Source organism: Schistocerca gregaria, chromosome 1, assembly GCF_023897955.1.
Source record: "Schistocerca gregaria isolate iqSchGreg1 chromosome 1, iqSchGreg1.2, whole genome shotgun sequence".
NCBI classification, from domain to species: Eukaryota; Metazoa; Arthropoda; class Insecta; order Orthoptera; family Acrididae; genus Schistocerca; species Schistocerca gregaria.
In genome coordinates this window covers 1,002,167,979-1,002,187,569 of record NC_064920.1, presented here as the reverse complement: position 1 = coordinate 1,002,187,569, position 19,591 = coordinate 1,002,167,979, and the positions used below count along the sequence as shown (strand labels likewise).

At 41.7% G+C, this 19,591-nt stretch overlaps 1 protein-coding gene across 1 annotated transcript in view; it reads right to left on the bottom strand.

The window, feature by feature from the left end:
• The window catches only part of LOC126284506 (tachykinin-like peptides receptor 86C), a 186,491-nt gene that overhangs the window by 59,910 nt on the left and 106,990 nt on the right, over window positions 1–19,591 (bottom strand). Inside the window, exon 2 of the mRNA XM_049983525.1 lies at window positions 9,694–9,771. Coding sequence (XP_049839482.1) covers window positions 9,694–9,771 — 78 coding nt within the window. The remainder of the gene's footprint in view (window positions 1–9,693; window positions 9,772–19,591) is intronic.

The window sequence follows — 19,591 nt, the reverse complement described above, 5'->3', positions numbered from 1 at the left end:
CGGGCATGGATGTGTGTGATGTCCTTAGGTTAGTTAGGTTTAAGTAGTTCTAAGTTCTAGGGGACTAATGACCACAGCAGTTGAGTCCCATAGTGCTCAGAGCCATTTTGAACCTAATGTTCCGTAAAATATTATTTGTTTGGTCATAAACCGGCTTTCGGCTTGTTAGACCATCGTCAGGTGACAACTGAATGTCGCAAATAAAGATAAAATGACATGCGAGTTATATAGTGTGATTTTGTATATTATAAATGGTTTTTTGAAAGCCTGCGACTGTGGAAAGAATGGGTTTGTTTGTACACAACTTTCTGCTACAAGTCACGATTTTCTTTTATTTACTTTTACACGACACGTTTCGGAGAATGATTCCCATTTTCAAGTGTGTATTTCTTTGTTCTATACCATTCTTTTGTAATGTTTTCGATGTGTCAGGTACTGCTTTCTTTTGTTGACTTAAGTGCAGGATATAAAAACACCCAATTTGTAGTTAGTTATCGATTTTTATATGTATTTAGTATCGAAATTTGGAAGAACTTGAACTTGCAGTATTCTCATGGTCCGTCTGTGCAGAGTCTCACACATGCTAAACGTCACTCACGACTTCCAGTGAACAATACACATCGATAATAACTCATATAACACTCGGACATTCATAAATAGGTGGTATACCGATCAGTGCTACAGAGGGTAACTAAAATAAAATACCTATGAAGCAAGGAAAACATGCTACCAGAAATAAATACAGTGAGACAGATTGCAGTTGGTAATGGCTATACTTCTTCCATGGTTGACAGAGCCTTACATAAAATGAAGAACGCCGCGTGGGGTAGCGGCGTGGTCTGGGTCGCCTTGGCTCGGTTCGTTGGGCTCCCTCCGTCGAAGGTTCGAAACCCCCCTCGGGCATGGTTGTGTGTTGTCTTTAGCGAAAGTTACTTTAAGAAAGATTAAGTGGTGTGTAAGCCTAGGGACCGATGACCTCAGCAGTTTGGTCCCACAGGAACTTACCAGAACTTTTTTTTCTTTTTTTACATGAAGAAAGTTCACCACAGTAAACCAACACAAAAACTAATTTATACATAGCTTCCTATACGAGGTGCATTCAAGTTCTAAGGCATCTGATTTTTTTTTCTAATTAACTACTCACCCGAAATCGATGAAACTGGCGTTAATTCTCGACGTAATCGCCCTGCAGACGTACACATTTTTCACTACGCTGACGCCATGATTCCATGGCAGCGGCGAAGGCTTCTTTAGGGGTCTGATTTGACCACTGGAAAATCGCTGAGGCAATAGCAGCACAGATGGTGAATGTGCGGCCACGGAGAGTGTCTTTCATTGTTGGAAAAAGCCAAAAGTCACTAGTAGCCAGGTGAGGTGAGTAGGGAGCATGAGGAATCACTTCAAAGTTGTTATCACGAAGAAACCGTTGCGGAACGTTAGCTCTATGTGCGGGTGCGTTGTCTTGGTGAAACAGGACACGCGCAGCCCTTCCCAGACGTTTTTGTTGCAGTGCGGGAAGGAATTTGTTCTTAAAAACATTTTCGTAGCATGCACCTGTTACCGTAGTGCCCTTTGGAATGCAATGGCTAAGGATTACGCCCTCGCTGTCCCAGAACATGGACACCATCATTTTTTCAGCACTGGCGGTTACCCGAAATTTTTTTGGTGGCGGTGAATCTGTGTGCTTCCGTTGAGCTGACTGGCGCTTTGTTTCTGGATTGAAAAATGGCATCCACGTCTCATCCATTGTCACAACCGACGAAAAGAAAGTCCCATTCATGCTGTCGTTGCGCGCCAACATTGCTTGGCAACATGCCACACGGGAAGCCATGTGGTCGTCCGTCAGCATTCGTGGCACCCACCTGGATGACACTTTTCGCATTTTCAGGTAGTCATGGAAATTGTGTGCACAGAACCCACAAAAATGCCAACTCTGGAGACGATCTGTTCAACAGTCATTCGGCGATCCCCCACAACAATTCTCTCCACTTTCTCGATCATGTCGTCAGACCGGCTTGTGCGAGCCCGAGGTTGTTTCGGTTTATTGTCACACGATTTTCTGCCTTCATTAAACTGTCGCACCCACGAACGCACTTTCGACACCTCCATAACTCCATCACCACATGTCTCCTTCAACTGTCGATGAATTTCAATTGGTTTCACACCACTCAAATTCAGAAAACGAATGATTGCACGCTGTTCAAGTAATGAAAACGTCGATATTTTAAGTATTTAAAACAGTTCTCATTCTCGCCGCTGGCGGCAAAATTCCATCTGCCGTAAGGTGCTGCCATCTCTGGGACGTATTGACAATGAACGCGGCCTCATTTTAAAACAATGAGCATGTTTCTATCTCTTTCCAGTCCGGAGAAAAAAAATCGGAGGCCTTAGAACTTGAATGCACCTCGGACATTGGCAATATATCGCAGAAGATCTCAAATACTTTCAAAAATCACGAATTATAAGTTGGATTTTTTACATCAAATAAACTACAACAAAACTAATACATAACAATAAGGGGTAATTATGACCCATACTCAGATTCTGGAACATACAAAGTAGCATGCCAGGAATGCTCTTGTTCTACACTGAAGAGCCAATGAAACTGGTACAGCTATGTAATGTCGCGACCACGGACATACCGCAACACGACGTGGCATGAACTCAACTAATGTCTGACGTAGTACTGGAGGAAACTGACACCATGAATCCTGCAGGGCTGTCCATAAATCCGCAAGAGTACGAGGGGTTGGTGATCTCTTCTGAACAGCACGATGGAAGCCATCTTAGAAATTCTCAATAATGTCCGTGTCTGGAGAGATTGGTGGACAGCGGAAGTGTTTAAACTCAGAAGAGTATTACTGGAGCCACTCTGTAGCAATTCTGGACGTGTGGAGTGTCGTATTGTCCTGCTGGAATTTCCCAAATCTGTCTGAACGCACAATGGATTGAATGGGTGCAGGTGATCATACAAGATACTTACGTGAGATCTCCAACCACTTGTACGTGATATGGGACTCCATGTCACTCCAGCTGCACATACCCCACATCATTACAGAGCATCCACAAGTTTGAACAGTCTCCTGTTGACATACAGGTTCCATGGGTTCATGAGGCTGTCTCCATACCCGTGCACGTCCATCAGCTCGATACAATTTGAAAGTAGGCTCGTCTCACCAGGCAACATGTTTCCTGCCATCAACAGTTCAATGTCGGTGTTGACGGCCCTAGGCGAGGTGTAAAGCCTTTTGTAGTGCAGTCGTCAAGAGTACACGAGTGGGCCTTCTGCTCCGAAAGCCCATATCGATGAAGTTTCGTTGAATGGTTTGCATGCTGACATTTGCTGATGGCTCAGCATTGAAATCTGGAGCAATTTGCGAAAGGGTTGTAGTACTGTCTCGTTGAACTATTCTCTTCAGTCGCCGTTGGTCCCATTCGAGCAGGATCTTTCTCCGGCCGCAAGGATGTCGGAAATTTGATGTTTTATTGGACTCCTGATATTTACAGTATACTCGTGAAACGGTCATACGGGAAAATCTGCACTTCTTCGCTACCTCAGAGACGCTGTGTCCCAACGCTCGTGCGCCGACTATAACACCACGTTCAAACTCACTTAAATCTTGATAACCTGCCGTTGTAGCAGCAGTAACCGATCTAACACTTGCGCCAGGCTCTTGTCTTATATAAGCGTTGCCGACAGCAGCTGCCGTGTTCTGCTTGTTTACATGTCTCTGTATTTGAGTATGCATGCCTATACCAGTTTCTTTGGCGCTTCAGGGTACCTAGGACAAAAAGGACTAAATTTCAACACCAGGTACCCAGAACACATAAAAACCTACACACGCAACAGACACACAGATACACAATACTGGGCCGCCATTTGGAAAGGCAGCGCAAAATGACAATCTACTCCACTGACTCAATGAAGGGCATGAAATGGATTTGTTTGAAGAACTGGAGAGGTATACACATTACAGGAAGTACGAAGAAAAAATCCTAATCGATAAACTAGGAACTGAATAGGCGAATTTCTTCAGATACTTCGACAATATACTTACATAAAAGTAGTAACACATAGAAATAAATACCGCTGTAAAATAGTTGTAAGCAAATCGTAATCCACATTGATGAGATAACTAGCATCTCTACAAAAGCATGTCTGAGGAGGACCTTTAATATTATCTCTGTCAGCTACATCTAAATACAGTTTTGTAATTGTTTGTTCATGTCCACTATTCTGAATATGTTCTGTGCACTGAAAGTTGTGAGTGATGTTTAACATGTGTGAAACTCTGCACAAATGGACCACAAGACAAGTGTAAGTACAAGTTCTTCCAAATTTCGCTACTAACTACATATGAAAAACAATAACTAAAAATTGCGTGTTTTTATATATCGCAGTAAAGTCAACAAAAGAAAGCAGAACCTCACACATCGAAAGTATTACGAAAGAATGGGGTAGTACAGAGAAATACACACTTGAAAATGGGAATCATTTCCTGAAATGTGTAGTATAAGACATAAACAAAAGGAAGTCGTGACTGGTCGCAGAAAGTTCTTTATAAACAAACCAAAGTTACATAGACATTTCTTTTACACAAGATACAAAAGTTATAAAGGAACTTGATGTGTGCATTTATTGTAAAGGAAAGTATTACATTTTTTTGTCATGCAGAAATATTTACATCCAATTAAAAATGAAAAATAAAACAACAAAAGGTGAAAGTTAAAATTAACGACATTCACATGAAAACTTCATCTGTCAATTTCACTTACATGTAAGTATTTCTGCAAGAAATAAATGAAATATTTCCCTTTGTAAAAACTGTACGTGCCATCTTTTTCATATCGTTTGTATTTTCTGTACAATTAAGGTATTCTGTGTACGTCCACACGTCATTTTATCTGTATCGAGCGAGATGACGCAGGGGTTAAGACGCAGGAACCGCATTTCGAAGAGCGCCGTCCATTCACCCAGATTTAGACGATATTGCAGTGCCTATGTTGTTAAGAAGAACCATGTAATGTTTCTTAGGACATTCACGCACGTTCGAAGAAGCATTGCACTGATCACCATAACAACACAGCCACTGCAATGTCGTATTTATCTGCCGATAACGGACAGCGACTTGTTAAAATGTTCTTCCCTATACGGGAATTACTCGATGTGTGTACGGGGACAGGTTGTGCCAGAAGAACGAGGACAAACAGCAGTGTGAGGCCGACTGCGAGTCGTACGCGGATAGCCGCAAGACGTGTAGGCAATCCGGGTTCGAGTCTTCGTCCGGCACAAACTTTCATTGTTGCCATTCCCTTATACAGCTTATGGTTGTCCATATTCGAGACTGGGAATACATTTTATGTGCACAAATTCAGGTTTTCCTCTATTTCTCTAAATCTCTTCAGGTAAACGCTGGACTGGCTCTTCTCCAAAGCGCACCGCCGATTTCCTTCTCCAGTCCTAGCTTGTGCTCTACCTCTAATAAGTTCAGTGTTGGCGTAACTTTGATCTCATTGCAGCCCTTCATTTTATCTCTGTTTGTGACGTTCAGTCGCTACCTGATGATGGCCTAAGAAGCCGAAAGCAAAATTGTGTCGAGATAGATAACACTTTAGGGAAGTCTTTCCTATTTAATATTTTTTTCATTTCATTTTGCTGTCGGAATACGATAAGACCTTAGAAAATTTATAGCTAAATATAATTCTTTATTTCTCAATTTACACTTATCAAGAGGAGAGAGATTATTACATTGCTCTGGTATATGCATGGAAAACTACACTTCTAGTCTTTAGATTTGCTACACCATGAAGGCAGCATGCAAATAATTTGCGTAAAGTTTACTATATGGATGTATATGTAAATGATTTGAGCTTCAGCGAAATCAGACAAAGTTCGTAGAGGTATCTACATCCATATTCTGTATAAAAGCAATGACTATTCAGCGGATTCCTCTTTGGGAAATAGCATCTGAATGATGGTTGTGTGTGAAAAGAATGTGCAAAATAGAAAAACTGCATGATGTATTGATACTGCAGCTCACCGCTCTACCACAGTGGTGTTCGCAGTGTCTGGGATACAAAGGCTGTCATGAGAATATGGAATTGAAAGGTTCAGAAGGGTCTTAGCATAATGCAAGATCTTAACGGGCTCAAGTAGACTGCGCTATGACTGACACATTGTTCGCTCTACTATGCAGGATCGCGAAGCCACGTCATGCACGTTGAATCAGGAAGTAGGCTTGTTTGCAGCAAGACTAGACTCCATGTAGCTTCTCGGTTGTTGCCGCACCTGCAATTTTCCACATTTCAGCAGTTACTAAATCGCCGGGGGGCTTGTCATTCTTTAGATCTTTAATGACATTTTGAATTTCATCTGTTCTGGTTGGTTCTGAGTTTGTGTGAGGGTATCCTGGATTTACTTCTGGAACGTTTGTTCTTAGTCCTCACAATTTAACAACTCATTAAAATACATAGCTAATATTTCACAGTTTTCTTTGTCTTTTAGTGCTAATTTTCCGTCTTTATTCTTGAAGCACAAGGTATGTGGTTGGTACTTTTGGAGGCTTTGTTCAAAAGTTTTGTAGAAGTGCCTAGTATTGCTCTGTTATTGTTGTATGTTATATTTTGTTATTTCGCTGTCTTTTCCTCTTATCTTTGTTTACCTATATATGTATACTTACTTATTAATCACGTTCTCAGGTCTGACCATTATGATTTAAATATTCAACACTTTTCTCTAACTGTAGTCTTTAGTCGTCGACTCTTAGTATGCATGTGCTACATTACTATTACAGTAACACAATGGTTTGTCTGGATGTGACACATGTTAGGTACCTTGTTGTTAAGAGCGTCAGTATATCCCATAGATATTCGTTGTTCTGCAACTCTCTGCATCTCGCTGTATAACTCTCCATACTATTGGTATGTATCAAGCTTTCATTATTGATCCTGTTTTGGTCTTTTGTAAGCTTGTACGCATCTATGAGGGGATTTTCCTTATATAGTGATGTCTTCTCGATATTTAGAATGGTGAGGCTGTTGCTCTTTCCTTATACGAGTAGTTCAGCTTGTTGCAATAAACTCATTGGCATACCAATTTTAGCCGGTTACGTTTTTAGACCGAATTCGGTTTATCCTCCAAGTTACATGTGTGGGACTCAGTATTTATTGACTGCACCTCATAGGTTGTGTTTAGCTGGTTTAGTAAAGTTCTAGCTTTGTGACCTCTATTTCACGATACACCTTTTGGGGAATGTTGTGGTGTTCTTACCATATACGAGTATTTTATGATTGTTATGGATCATGGATTGATTCCGACCTGATGACAGCTGTGAGTTTTGAGTATATTATGTGCTACTGTTGTGAGTGACAAGTTGTACTGTGTGTCTCGAGACTCCAGGCATACGTAGGCTTCCGCTGATACATTGTTTATTTTATCGCTTTGACTTTCTTCACCATTTACAAGGTTTTGATTTAGTACTGTTTCATTCCATTATAGATTTATAGTATGAGATCATTTAACAACTCCTTAGTCGCTCACAATTTTGTGCCAGTGTGTTCCTTAAGTACTGGGCTTAAGCACATTGTCAGTTGAGATTTTGAGGTTGTTTCACTCCAGATGTTGCCAGCCTATTAATTGATTTTAGGGACACTATGTCTTATGTTTCTATTTTTTGATTTGTTACGTATCATATTATACTTTATAGGTATTTTGTGAATTTTCCTTGCACGTTCTTCTCACACTGTTATTCACTTAACATTTTGTCGGCTGTTAGGTTTTGCGTCTTGTTGCGGTTTTGATGTTGAGACAACTAATTTTGATATCTCACCATTGGTAACCATACTTAGACGATAGATATGCGTAGTAGTGTGTATTTCATAGCTTATATCGTGACGTTTTACTTTGAATGAGTATCGGTTTTCCTAACGACTAGAATGTTTCTCATCTATAAGAATTATGTAGGTTTTTATATTAATGAAACGTAAACAATAATTACAAAAAATAAAAGAATGTATGTGTACAGAAAGGGAAAAACAACTTGAAAAGCTCTACTAGTTTGTGCTTCTGATTATTTATTGCCTATTTTTGGTCTTCTTCAATGTTTGGCATGTTCTAACTCTGATGTCAAAATAGTTTCAATGCTAACCGATATGTGTACATATTCTGCTTTGTTGTGCTGCGTGTGCACAAGTACTTGTCTTAACGCTGAAAATTATAGTTTGTAGGTTTTAAGGACTTTTATTATAATGATTAATTTTCTGTAAAGTCAACTTTAGTATACCCTGATACACACTACATGTGTACCCGTTTTGAATGTAGAGGGACCTGCAAATGGTATTAGTGAGACGCCGAAAATGGTTGTCTAAGTAAGATAACTTCTCATAAAGTACGGCTGTTTGGTGATTTTCTTTGATGAATATTTGACCAGCCGATGTCCTGTATTTACAATGGACCACATTGATTATAATGGATGCTGGTTGTACTCGAAAGCAGATATGAAAATATTAGCATAAGATAGGAAAAGACAAAGGGTCGAGTGAAACAGTTGTAAACAATGACAACTTAAAAATGTAAACTTATTTGTAACTACAGTATTTTTATAGGCAGCACGAGTACATGAAACGGATAAGCAGGAACTGTGCCAACTTCCAACCTGAAACACCGGAAACTGTGTACTGGCGCGGGAAGTGTCAATCCATTGTAGTTACTAGGTTGATGCGTACCTTCGTAGCGTTTTTCCAAGTGTGTATTAAAACAATAGGTACACATAACGGAGACGTTAGGCGTCAATAATATATTCTGCTTCACTATTTACAACAGTCTACCAACGCTGGGGTAACTTTTAGATTCCACGACTGTAGAAATCACGTGGTTTTTTATGTAAAGAACTCGTTGAGGTATGTTTGAAGCTAATTTTGATCCGGAAAGCTATTTTCTGAAGGATGCTCGACAGAGAGCGGAAAAGGTGAAAATCTAAATGACTTCCCAACCCAACAACCGTATAGTGTTTTTTGTCAGTCTAGCAGAATGCGGGCGGGTGGTGTCGTGGAGTAGCATGACCTCACGCAGTAATCCTGGTAGTTGTTCTTGGATTGTGTTTGCAAGACGTCTCACGTATTCACAATATATGTCAGCAGTGATGGTCACACCACAGGGAAGCAATTCGTAGTATACCACACCGTCACTGTTCCAATAGACACATAACATCAACTTTTCTGGATGCACGCAGATATTTTTACAGGGAGTTACTGATTTGTTTTGGCTCAGCCAGTCTTTTCTTTTGCTTATGTCAGCATAAAGGCACTATTTCTCGTCACCAGTAACGATACAGGATGGGAATGGTTGGTGTTGTTCACCCACGGGCTAGTTGATGACGAGCTAGCAATGAACATATGGCCGACCTGCTTATTTGTGTGATTTTGGCTTAGAGCATGCGGTACGCATACACTCGAATTTGAAACTTTCCCATCGTATGCAAAAGTCGCACGATGGTGGTATAATCATGGTTCATAAAACTTGGCAGCTCTCGAGTACGCTTCACATATGTAACTAAGGACATTACTTATTAAATTGGAGTAAGCTCATATTAAGCCCCGAACTTATAATATTTATTGATCAGTATCAGTTACCTAGCACAGCACAGTGTATTTTATCACTTAGGAGCTATCCTGGAGCGCACGCTTGGTACTCACACGTAGTCGATGGTGGAGACGTTGCTCGGCCCGTCGGGCCACACCATGATGCACGCCGTCCGCATCTTGCCGGCGTACCTGCAGACACAGTGGGCAACCGACTATATTACAGTGTTCACCCATATAATAATAGAAATACTAGTAATAATGAAACTGATAATTAAAGAAAACAAAATACATGTGTATCAACAACCTGGCACCAAAAATTCTAAAAACTAAATAGGGAAAACACAAAGAGCTTCTCAGTTCACATACAGGGTTACATAATCACAATGAAATTAACAAAGAGCAAAGTTATATACAACTCAAGTTACAAAATGCCGCCAAAACAATGGAGAGGTACCAAAAAGTTAGGAAGACTGTATGGAGCAACTGCAACATGGTCTGCAGCAAGGTCTTCTTATCAGGGTAGCTCGCGAACGGAATTAAGCAACGTAAGTTGCAAGGCAAAGTAGCTAAGTAACGGGATGCACCGAATATGGATCGCGCTACCTCAATTGAGACACTTATATTCTCCCGAACAACTACGCGTTGATCAGGACCATATGGCAACTGAAGATCTACGTCTACATCTACATACATACACCGCAAGCCACCTTGTGGTGCGTGGCGGATAGTATACTGTTTTAATACTAGTCATTACTTTCCTTTCCTGTTCCACTGGCATATAAAGCGACAGACTTACGACTGTCTACTTGCCTCCGTATGAGCCCGAATTTCTCATACAGAATCTTCGTGGTCCTTACGCGAAATGTATGTTGGCAGCAATAGGATCGTTCTGCAGTCATCTGGTTCTCTAAACTTTATCAGTAGTGTCTTACTTAAAGAAAGTCGTCTTCCCTCTGGAGATTCCCTTTTGAGTTCACGAAGCATCTCCGTAATACTTGCACGTTGTCCAAATTACCGGTAACAAATGTATCAGCCTACCTGTGAAGTGCTTTAATGTTCTTCTTCAGTGCGACTTGATGCGAATCCCAAACACTCGAGCAGTACTCAAGCACAGGTCTCACTAACGTCCTATGCGCGGTCTCCTTATACATATGAACCAGACTTCCCCAAAATTCTTCCAATAAACCGAAGTTGATCATTTGATCTCCCTACTACAACCGTTGCATGCCATTTCATTTCATATCGCTTTGCAACGTTATTGATATTTAAACAACGTGGCTGCGTCAGGCAAGACAGTATTAATGCTTTATCGGAACATTACTGATGTGTTCTCCCTATTCATCCACACTATCTTACTCTTTTCTACAAATACAGCTAGCGGCCATTCATAAAACTAAATAGAAAATTTTCTCAAAGTCATCACCAAAGAAGACGAAGCAAATATTCCTGAATTCCAAACAAGAACAACTGCCAAGATGAGAAACATAGAAGCAGACATCCTCGGTGTAACGAAGCAGCTTAAATCACTTCATAAATGGAAGGCCTCTGATCCAGATTGTATACCAGTCACGTTCCTCTCAAAGTAAGCTGATAAAATAGCTCCATATTTAGCAATCACATACGGCCACTCGCTCACAGAAAGATCCGTACCTAAAGACTGGAAAATTGCTCAAGTCACACCTATACCCAAAAAAGGAAGTAGGAGTAATTCGCTGAATTACAGGCGATTTGCAGTAGGGTTTTGGTACATATACTGTATTCGAACATTATGAAGTATCTCGAAGAAAACGATTTATTGACACATAGTCAGCTGGGTTTCAGAAAATATCGTTCTTGTGAAACACAACTAGCTGTTTATACTCATGAAGTTATAGATGTTATCGACAGTGGATGTCAAATGGATTCCATAGTTTTAGATTTTCAGAAGGCTTTCGACACCGTCCTTCAAAAGCGTCTTCTAACCAAACTGCGTGCCTATGGAGTATCGCATCAGTTGTGCGACTGCATTCGTGATTTCCTGCCAGAAAGGTCACATTTCGTAGCAACACACGGAAAGTCATCGAGTAAAACCGAAGTAATATCCGGGGTTCCACAGGGAACCGTTATAGGCCCTCTATTCTTCCTGATCTATATTAACGACATAGGAGAAAATCTAAGTAGCCGTCTTAGATTGTTTGCAGATGATGCTCTCATTTACCGTTTTGTTAAATCATCAGATGATCAAAACGACTTGCAAAATGATTTAGATATCTGTATGGTGCAAAAAGTGGCAGTTGACCCTGAATACGGAAAAGTGTGAAGTTAATCACATGAGTACTAAAAGAAATCAGCTAAATTTCGGTTACGTGATAAGTCAAACAAATCTGAAAGCTGTAAATTCAACTAAATACTTATAGATTACAATTACAAATAACCTAAATTGGAACGAGTAGATAGATAATATAGTGGGTAGAGCAAACCAAAGACGGATTCATTGGCAGAGCACTTAGAAGGTAAAACAGATCTACTAAAGAGACTGCTTACACCACGTTTGTCCGCCCTATTCTGGAGTATTGCTATGAGGTGTGGGATCCGCATCAGGTGGGACTGACAGATGACATCCTAAAAGTACAAAGAAGGACAGCTCGTTTTGAATTATAGCGAAATAGGGGAGATAGTGTCACAGACGTGATACTTGAATTTGAGTGGCAATCATTAAAACAAAGGCGTTTTTCGTTGCGACGGGATCTTCTCATGAAATTTCAATCACCAGTTTTCTCCTTCGATTGCGAAAACATTGTGGTGGCACCCACCTACATAGGGAGAAATGATCATCACGATAAAATAAATCAGGGCTCGCACAGAAAAATTTAAGTGCTCGTTTTTCCCGCGTGCCGTTCGAGAGTGGAATGGTAGAGAGACAGCTTGAAGGTGGTTGACTGAACCCTCTGCCAGGCACTTTATTGTGAATAGCAGAGTAATGACGTAGATGTAGATTTGTCTTAGTGCAGCATCTCCACTACGATACATTCCCGTACACCACAGCATCATCAGCAAAGAACCGCCTGCCGCCAAGTCATGTACATATGTAAAAAACAGTAGCGGTTCTGTCACACGTATCTGGGGGCACTACTGGCGATACCCTTGTCTCTGATAAACACACGCCGTCGAGGAAAACGTACTGCGTTCTATTACCTAAGAAGTCTTTGAGACACTCACATACCTATTCTATATGCTCGTATCTACTGCATTGGGGCACGTGTCAAATGCTTTTCCGAAATATAGAAAACTGGAATCTACCTTTTCCCTTCATCTTTAGTTAGTTCTACATCATGAGAGAAAAGGGCAAGTTGAGTTTGGCACTAGTTATGCTTCCGAAGACCTTGCTCTTTCGTGGACAGAAGCTTTTCAGTTTCAAGGAAATCTCTTCTATTCGAACTAGCCTGTCTGCAATGGGCTCGATCATAATGACCATAACTTAAGTTCATAGCTCTAAACTCTTCCCTTACAAAACCTACTTGGAGGCGAGACCTCCAGGCTGTTGCCAAAGCCACGGGCTAAAATTGTTGCTAAGTTCGTGAAAATCAGGGGAAAACATGCGTAATGCCCCCTTCTTTTGCTTAAACGTGAAGTTGGTACTGGTTCAAAGCAATGTCTTCATGTTTTGTCAGCCATACATCGTAAGGACACGGTACAGAGCGACACAGTACTATCGTCCAAATGAATCTCTTAGAGTGAATTCTACTGGCTCTCTCACGCTGCACTGATGAAGACACAAGCTGTCTGGGTGTATGAACTACCCACAGAGAGGCACATATGTCGTACTCAATTATTCTCTGGGGAATGTGGAACAGTTGCGGCATTCATTGGCCGCAGGGTTGCAGACCTTTCCCAGCATTCAACCGTCACGGAAGGTGTTGGTTCCCAACTTCCACGAAACTGCCTATATCCCCAGTGGAGGCAATGTTGAGATAATGAGAATCAAAGACTGTCTGGTGCAGACAAAAAGGAACCAGTACACAAGAATATCTTCACACAAAAATACCAAATCTTCACATACAACAGGTAAAATCTTCTCATGCATTATACACTGAAGAGACAAAGACGCTGTCACACCAGCCTAATATCGTGTAGGGCCCCAGCGAGCACGCAGAAGTGCCGCAAAACGACTTGACATGCATTGGACTAATGTCTGAAGAAGTGCCGCAGGGAACAGACACCATATACCTTGCAGGGCTGTCCATAAATCCGCAAGAGTACGAGAGGGTGGAGATATCTTCTGAACAGCACGTTGCAATGCATCCCACATGTGCTCAATAATATTCATGTCTGGTAAGTTTGGTGGTCAGTGGAAGTGTTTAAACTCAGAAGAGTGTTCCTGAAGCGACTCTGTAGCAATTCTGGACAAGTGGGCTGTCGCATTGTCCTGATAAAATTGCTCAAGTGCGTCGGAATGCACAATGGACATGAATGGATGCAGGTGATCAGACAGGATGCTTAGTACGTGCCACTTGTCGTGTCGTATCTAGACGTGTCAGGGGTCCCATATCACTCCAACTACACACGCCCTACAGCATTAAAGAGCCTCCTCATCAACAGTGCATGTTGGTGCTGACGGGACCAAGCGGCACGTAAAGCTATGTGTCGTGCAGTCATCAAGGGTACATGGGTGGGCCTTCGCTTCCTAAAGCCCGTATCGATGATGTTTCATTGAATGGTTAGCACGGTGACATTTGTTGATGGCCGAGCATTGAACTCTGCCGCAGTTTGCGGAAGGTTTGCTCTTCTGTCACGTTGAAAGATTCTCTTCTTCAGTGGTCTTTGATCCCGTTCTTGTAGGATCTTTTTTCGGCCGCAGCGGCGTGGAGATCCGATGTTTTACCGTATTCTTGATATTCACGGTACACGCATGGAATGGTCGTACGGGAAAGTCCCCACTTCGTCGCTACCCCTAGATGCTGTGTCTCATCGATCGTCGCCGACTACACGATGGTTTGCAAGTGTATCTTTCAGCATGTACGTCTCATACTTTACACCGTCTGCATTCTGTTGAAAGAATGTAAGTCTGTTCTCAACTACACCCCACTACGCTGTTCTCCACTACACTCCAATTGAAAACTCATGAGTGATCGAATGCGAGACTTTGCAACGTCACACTACTGTCATGCGAATGCCTGCTTCCCAAAGAGTATGACGCAGTAGTTAAGATAAGCATACATTGTCTCTGTCTCTCTCTCTCTCCCTCTGTGTGTGTGTGGGGGGGGGGGGAGGTGTAGGTGGGTGGTGGATGTGGTGTGTGTTGTGAAGGGACGGGGTTGGGGAGAGCGTGAGAAGTCAGTGAGAAAAGAGAAAGAGAGACGAAACGGAGGGAGAAATGGAGAGGATGAGAAGCCTTACGAAATGTGCTACAGTGGAGTGTAAGTCTTAGTTAATTCTACTTCAAATGTCAGGCTAATGATGAGATTGACAAAATTAAATAGATGTCAAACCGTGACAGATTGTGACAAGTATGTAGTCTATTGGGCAAAGATGAAAAAAATGGTACAAGGTGTCACAACACAAAAGCAGAGAACAGTGCAGTTCCACGACACGCTTTAGAGCTCACTGACGAAGAATCTCCACTTAAATGAAAGCATACACGAATATACTGGCACTACTATGAATAGAGTGTATGTACGAGAGTAATCCCAAAAGTAAGGTCTCCTATTTTTTTATAAGTACCGAGACCTGTTTATTTTTACAATAGTTTACATCAGTTTACAACTGGGACATTTAGCTATTTTTCGACACAACCACCATTTATGTCGATGCATTTTTGTAGACGCTGTGGCGGTTTTTGTATGCCCATGTCATACCAGCTAGCCGCCGTGTTGTTCAGAAAGTTATGAACCTCTTCTTTCACCTCGTCGTCGGAGCTGAATCGCTTTCCGGCCAAATGTTCTTTTAACCTAGGGAACAGGTGGCAGTGACTGGGCGCCAATAGGGTGGGTTGGTGATCATGTTCCACTGAAACTGTTGCAGGAGAGCAACGGTTTGCCGAGCGATGTGTGGGCAAGCGTTTTCATGGAGAATGTCTACGCCCTTGCCCAACATTCGTCTTCTCCGGTTGTGAGTTGCCCGTTTGAGTTTTTTCTGAGTCTCACAGTACCTATCAGCGTTAACTCTAGTCCCAGTGATTCAGCTCCGACGACGAGGTGAAAGAATAGGTTCATAACTTTCTGAACAGCATGGCGGCGAGCTGGTATGACATGGGCATACAGAAACTGCCACAGTGTCTACAAAAATGCATCGACAGAAATGGTTATTATGGCGAAAAATAGCTAAATGTTCAAGATATAAACTGATGTAAACCATTGGTAAAAATAAACAGGTTTCTGTACTTATAAGAAAATTGGAGACCTTACTTTTGAGATTACACTCGTATATTTGTTGATCAACTTCAAACACTGTTACGTTGCATGAAATATTTGCCATATGTTTTTGATATGCGTTAAGCGAAATGAACAAATGTAGTATTTCTGGCTTATTCAGCCGTCATATTAAGCTCCAGGAAGCTATTCCCAGGGCAGTGGAGATGCAAGAAGCATAGAGATGACACAATGTGGGATGAGGTTCCAGTGACAGATGTTAGATTCGGTACCATTTCCGTGAGAAAGACCGCCTGCATGATGGTGTTGCTCTGTGATTGGCTGCTGTGTTCGGCGGTAGGGCGCCAAAACGTTAAACTTTAGTTACTATTATTAATTAAACCTGTCATCCAAATTACTTCATTTTCAAAATAAACATCTCTCAACAGCCAGCTATCAATCAGTCATTTCAAAATTATTAAAATTGACGGTATTACTGCCGATGCACTTCGGTGGCGTTCGGGTCACGCCTTGCTGGCTTGGCGCACGAAGTGTCTCGGGCAGTCCGGCTTTACTACAGTTCCGACCGTCGCTAGGTACAGACATGTTGTCTATAATAGTAGTATTTGATTTATGTAATTTTATTCTCCAGTTCTGACGGATCCAATAGACAGAAATTGACTGTGGCGGGCTGTATTTCATGTTATTTTAGCCAGTTATAATGACTGTGGAAAGATATGTTCAATACGTTGTGATCAAGAATAGTTTCTCGTGCCTATATCAATAAAAACGCGAGTGGCATCCCAAATGGGTTATAGTTTATTTGTAGCAGCAGTTCCTTGCGAATTTAATTTCAGCCTCAAGAAAAAGAATCTACGACCTGCGTGCTGTTTTCAGCGCTGGGGACATCATCATCATGAAGACAGCAGGTTATTGAAGTGTACAAGAACTTATGTATTTCACACAGGGCAGTGGAAACAACTAGGCCCCTCACGTGTACTGCATGAACAGTAGAAATGTGATCAGTGACACGTCAACTGCAGTAATGCAGAGGAGGTAAAGAAGGATGAAAGTATTATAATACTACCTCACTATTATTCCTTTTTCTTGCCGTACAAGGGACGGAACATTTTGAAAAGCGGTTTAGGGCTGTAAGAGAAAGCCGCAGTTTATGTAAAACAGCAGTCCTCTCGGAAGCACTAAAGGACGCGTTGTAGCACTGGGGTCCACAATATGTGCAACGACGCAGGACGGAATGAGAGGATTCTACGTCGCCCTGTAAGTCCCGCTGGCTAGCGGTGCGCAGTGAGCCGGGATAAACGCGATAGCAGAACAATGGGGGTCGGGCGGCGCGCACGCACGGTGGAACTGCAAAGACAAATATTTGCGCCGGCTCGGCCGTGACGTGCCGTGACGGGACGTGCTCCACCAGCCGTCTGCCGAGAGCGGGCAGACTCCGCCGCAGGTCACCTTAGTGCGGGGGCAGCAAGCAGTCGTGGCGCTGATAGTGCCCAACGGGCTTTCCCCGTATCCTTTTGGGACTTGTGGGTCGCACGAGATGGCAATATTTGCGTAGCAGTTACTACTGCTTCGAAAAGTGACCGAGAAACTGTAGATACAGCAAGAGACAGATAACAGTTCAATGACAGGACACTGGGTAAGTGCGTGAGCGACAGACACTAGCGACAGCTAGCGACTTCTGGATACGCGACACTCCAGCGACAAGCTACAGCATCAGGCGAAAAGCTTGGGTGTCCTGCGTGCGAGCGACCATGTCGCGCTACAAGATGGCTGCTTAGAGCCAACCAGCTGTTTCTATAAAACGGCGTCGCTAACCGGTAGAATACTGTAGCTGGAAAGTAATGCTACAGGATTAGGTTCACTTAAGAAAATAAAGCGAAAAGGAATGATGGGTATGAAATTTACAAAGGGTGGAATCTCCATGGAGAATTTCATAAGTATCAAAAATGGTTCAAATGGCTCTGAGCACTATGGGACTCAACTGCTGTGGTCATTAGTCCCCTAGAACTTAGAACTACTTAAACATAACTAACCTAAGGACATCACACACATCCATGCCCGAGGCAGGATTCGAACCTGCGACCGTAGCAGTCTCACGATTCCGGACTGCGCGCCTAGAACCGCGAGACCACCGCGGCCGGCTTTCATAAGTATCATCAACTACGAAGATTAGCAGACAAATTCTTCGAATACACGGGAATGAGCAGAGGAGCATTCGACTATCTCATCAATAAATTAAATACGAATGTTTTTTACATGATCAAGAACTTTTAACAGCTAATAAATGCGGAGGAATGACTACTACATGATTAACTCTGCTAAATACAAACATAAGTACACAAATTGATGCCTGTAAAAAAAATGCTAGCTGTGGTGTAGGGATAGTGTAAACAGTTCGTGGTCATGTGTGAAATAATGATCCAGGGTTCAATTCCAGACTGATTTTATATTTTTACTGACTCAGTTACAATTCTGTATATTAAGTTTTGTGTATACTGTTTACACTGCATCGTTAAGTAAGTTTTTAAGGTCTTGCCAAAGAACTGATCTTCACACGTATCCCAGTATATCACACACATTTAATTTACAGTGAATCATGAAACTTTACAGATATTTGATGTTGCGAACGTAATTCATCAGAAGTCAATGTTAAGGCGAAGCGTTTCAATTACTCTAAATAGCCTGTAAAAGTAAAGCTTACAAAATTTTTGAAAAGAAAGTCAAACGTTTTGTGTAATGATTTGTCTAAAAGTACAAAATAAAAAATATTATGCAAACGTTTGGTGTACTTCATTATCTGTTCATGATTTCGAGCATCATTCAAAGGCACGTAGCACGTTTCACTGATCTACTTATTTCTTTTACACAAATTATCTCATAAAATATTTGACTGATTTCTTTCATTTTTTTAATTTCAAGTTTTATTCAGAAAGACGCTGCAGTCATGGACTGTGCGGTAGGTCCTGGCGGAGGTTCGAGTCCTCCCTCGGGTGCGGGTGTGTGTGCTTGTCCTTAGGATAATTTAGGTTAAGTAGTGTGTTAGCTTAGAGACTGCTGACCTTAGCAGTTAAGTCCCATAAGATTTCACACACATTTCATTTTATTCAGAAAGCATGATCATACTGACTCCTCGTTTGCCTTCCTAACGTACTTGATTCGAAGGAAGCCTTTTTGACATTTAAATACCGCACCAATGCATCTTTTTATGTGGAAAATACGTAGTCTTAAACAGATGAAATTTTTGACTTTTCATTTACAACAGCTTTTCGTGCAATATTTCAATTTTTCCTCATCTTATTAATCAAGTTTTCGTTAATTACCCTGATTACTTTCAAGCAGTTAAATATTTTCATGCCAAACTAGACCTCATGCTGGTCACTTTGATACCCCGTTTACCTGTTTCTCTCTCTTTGTTTGCCTATGAAAATTTGGACAAAATGTAATGGTCTCAGTTGTAGGGAGTCTTGTTTTCGCTCTGCTCACGCGTTTACAAAAACGTATCGAGTGTTAATCATATGATAAAATAGCACTTTCTGCGTTTTGTCATTTTCAAAATTCGTCGTTTCGTTATCTTGAACGTGTTATTCGGCGAGCGACTCTTCTGGGCATATAACAACCAATATCTCAAGAACGAAAAGGGGTATCATTCCAGTTTCAGCTTT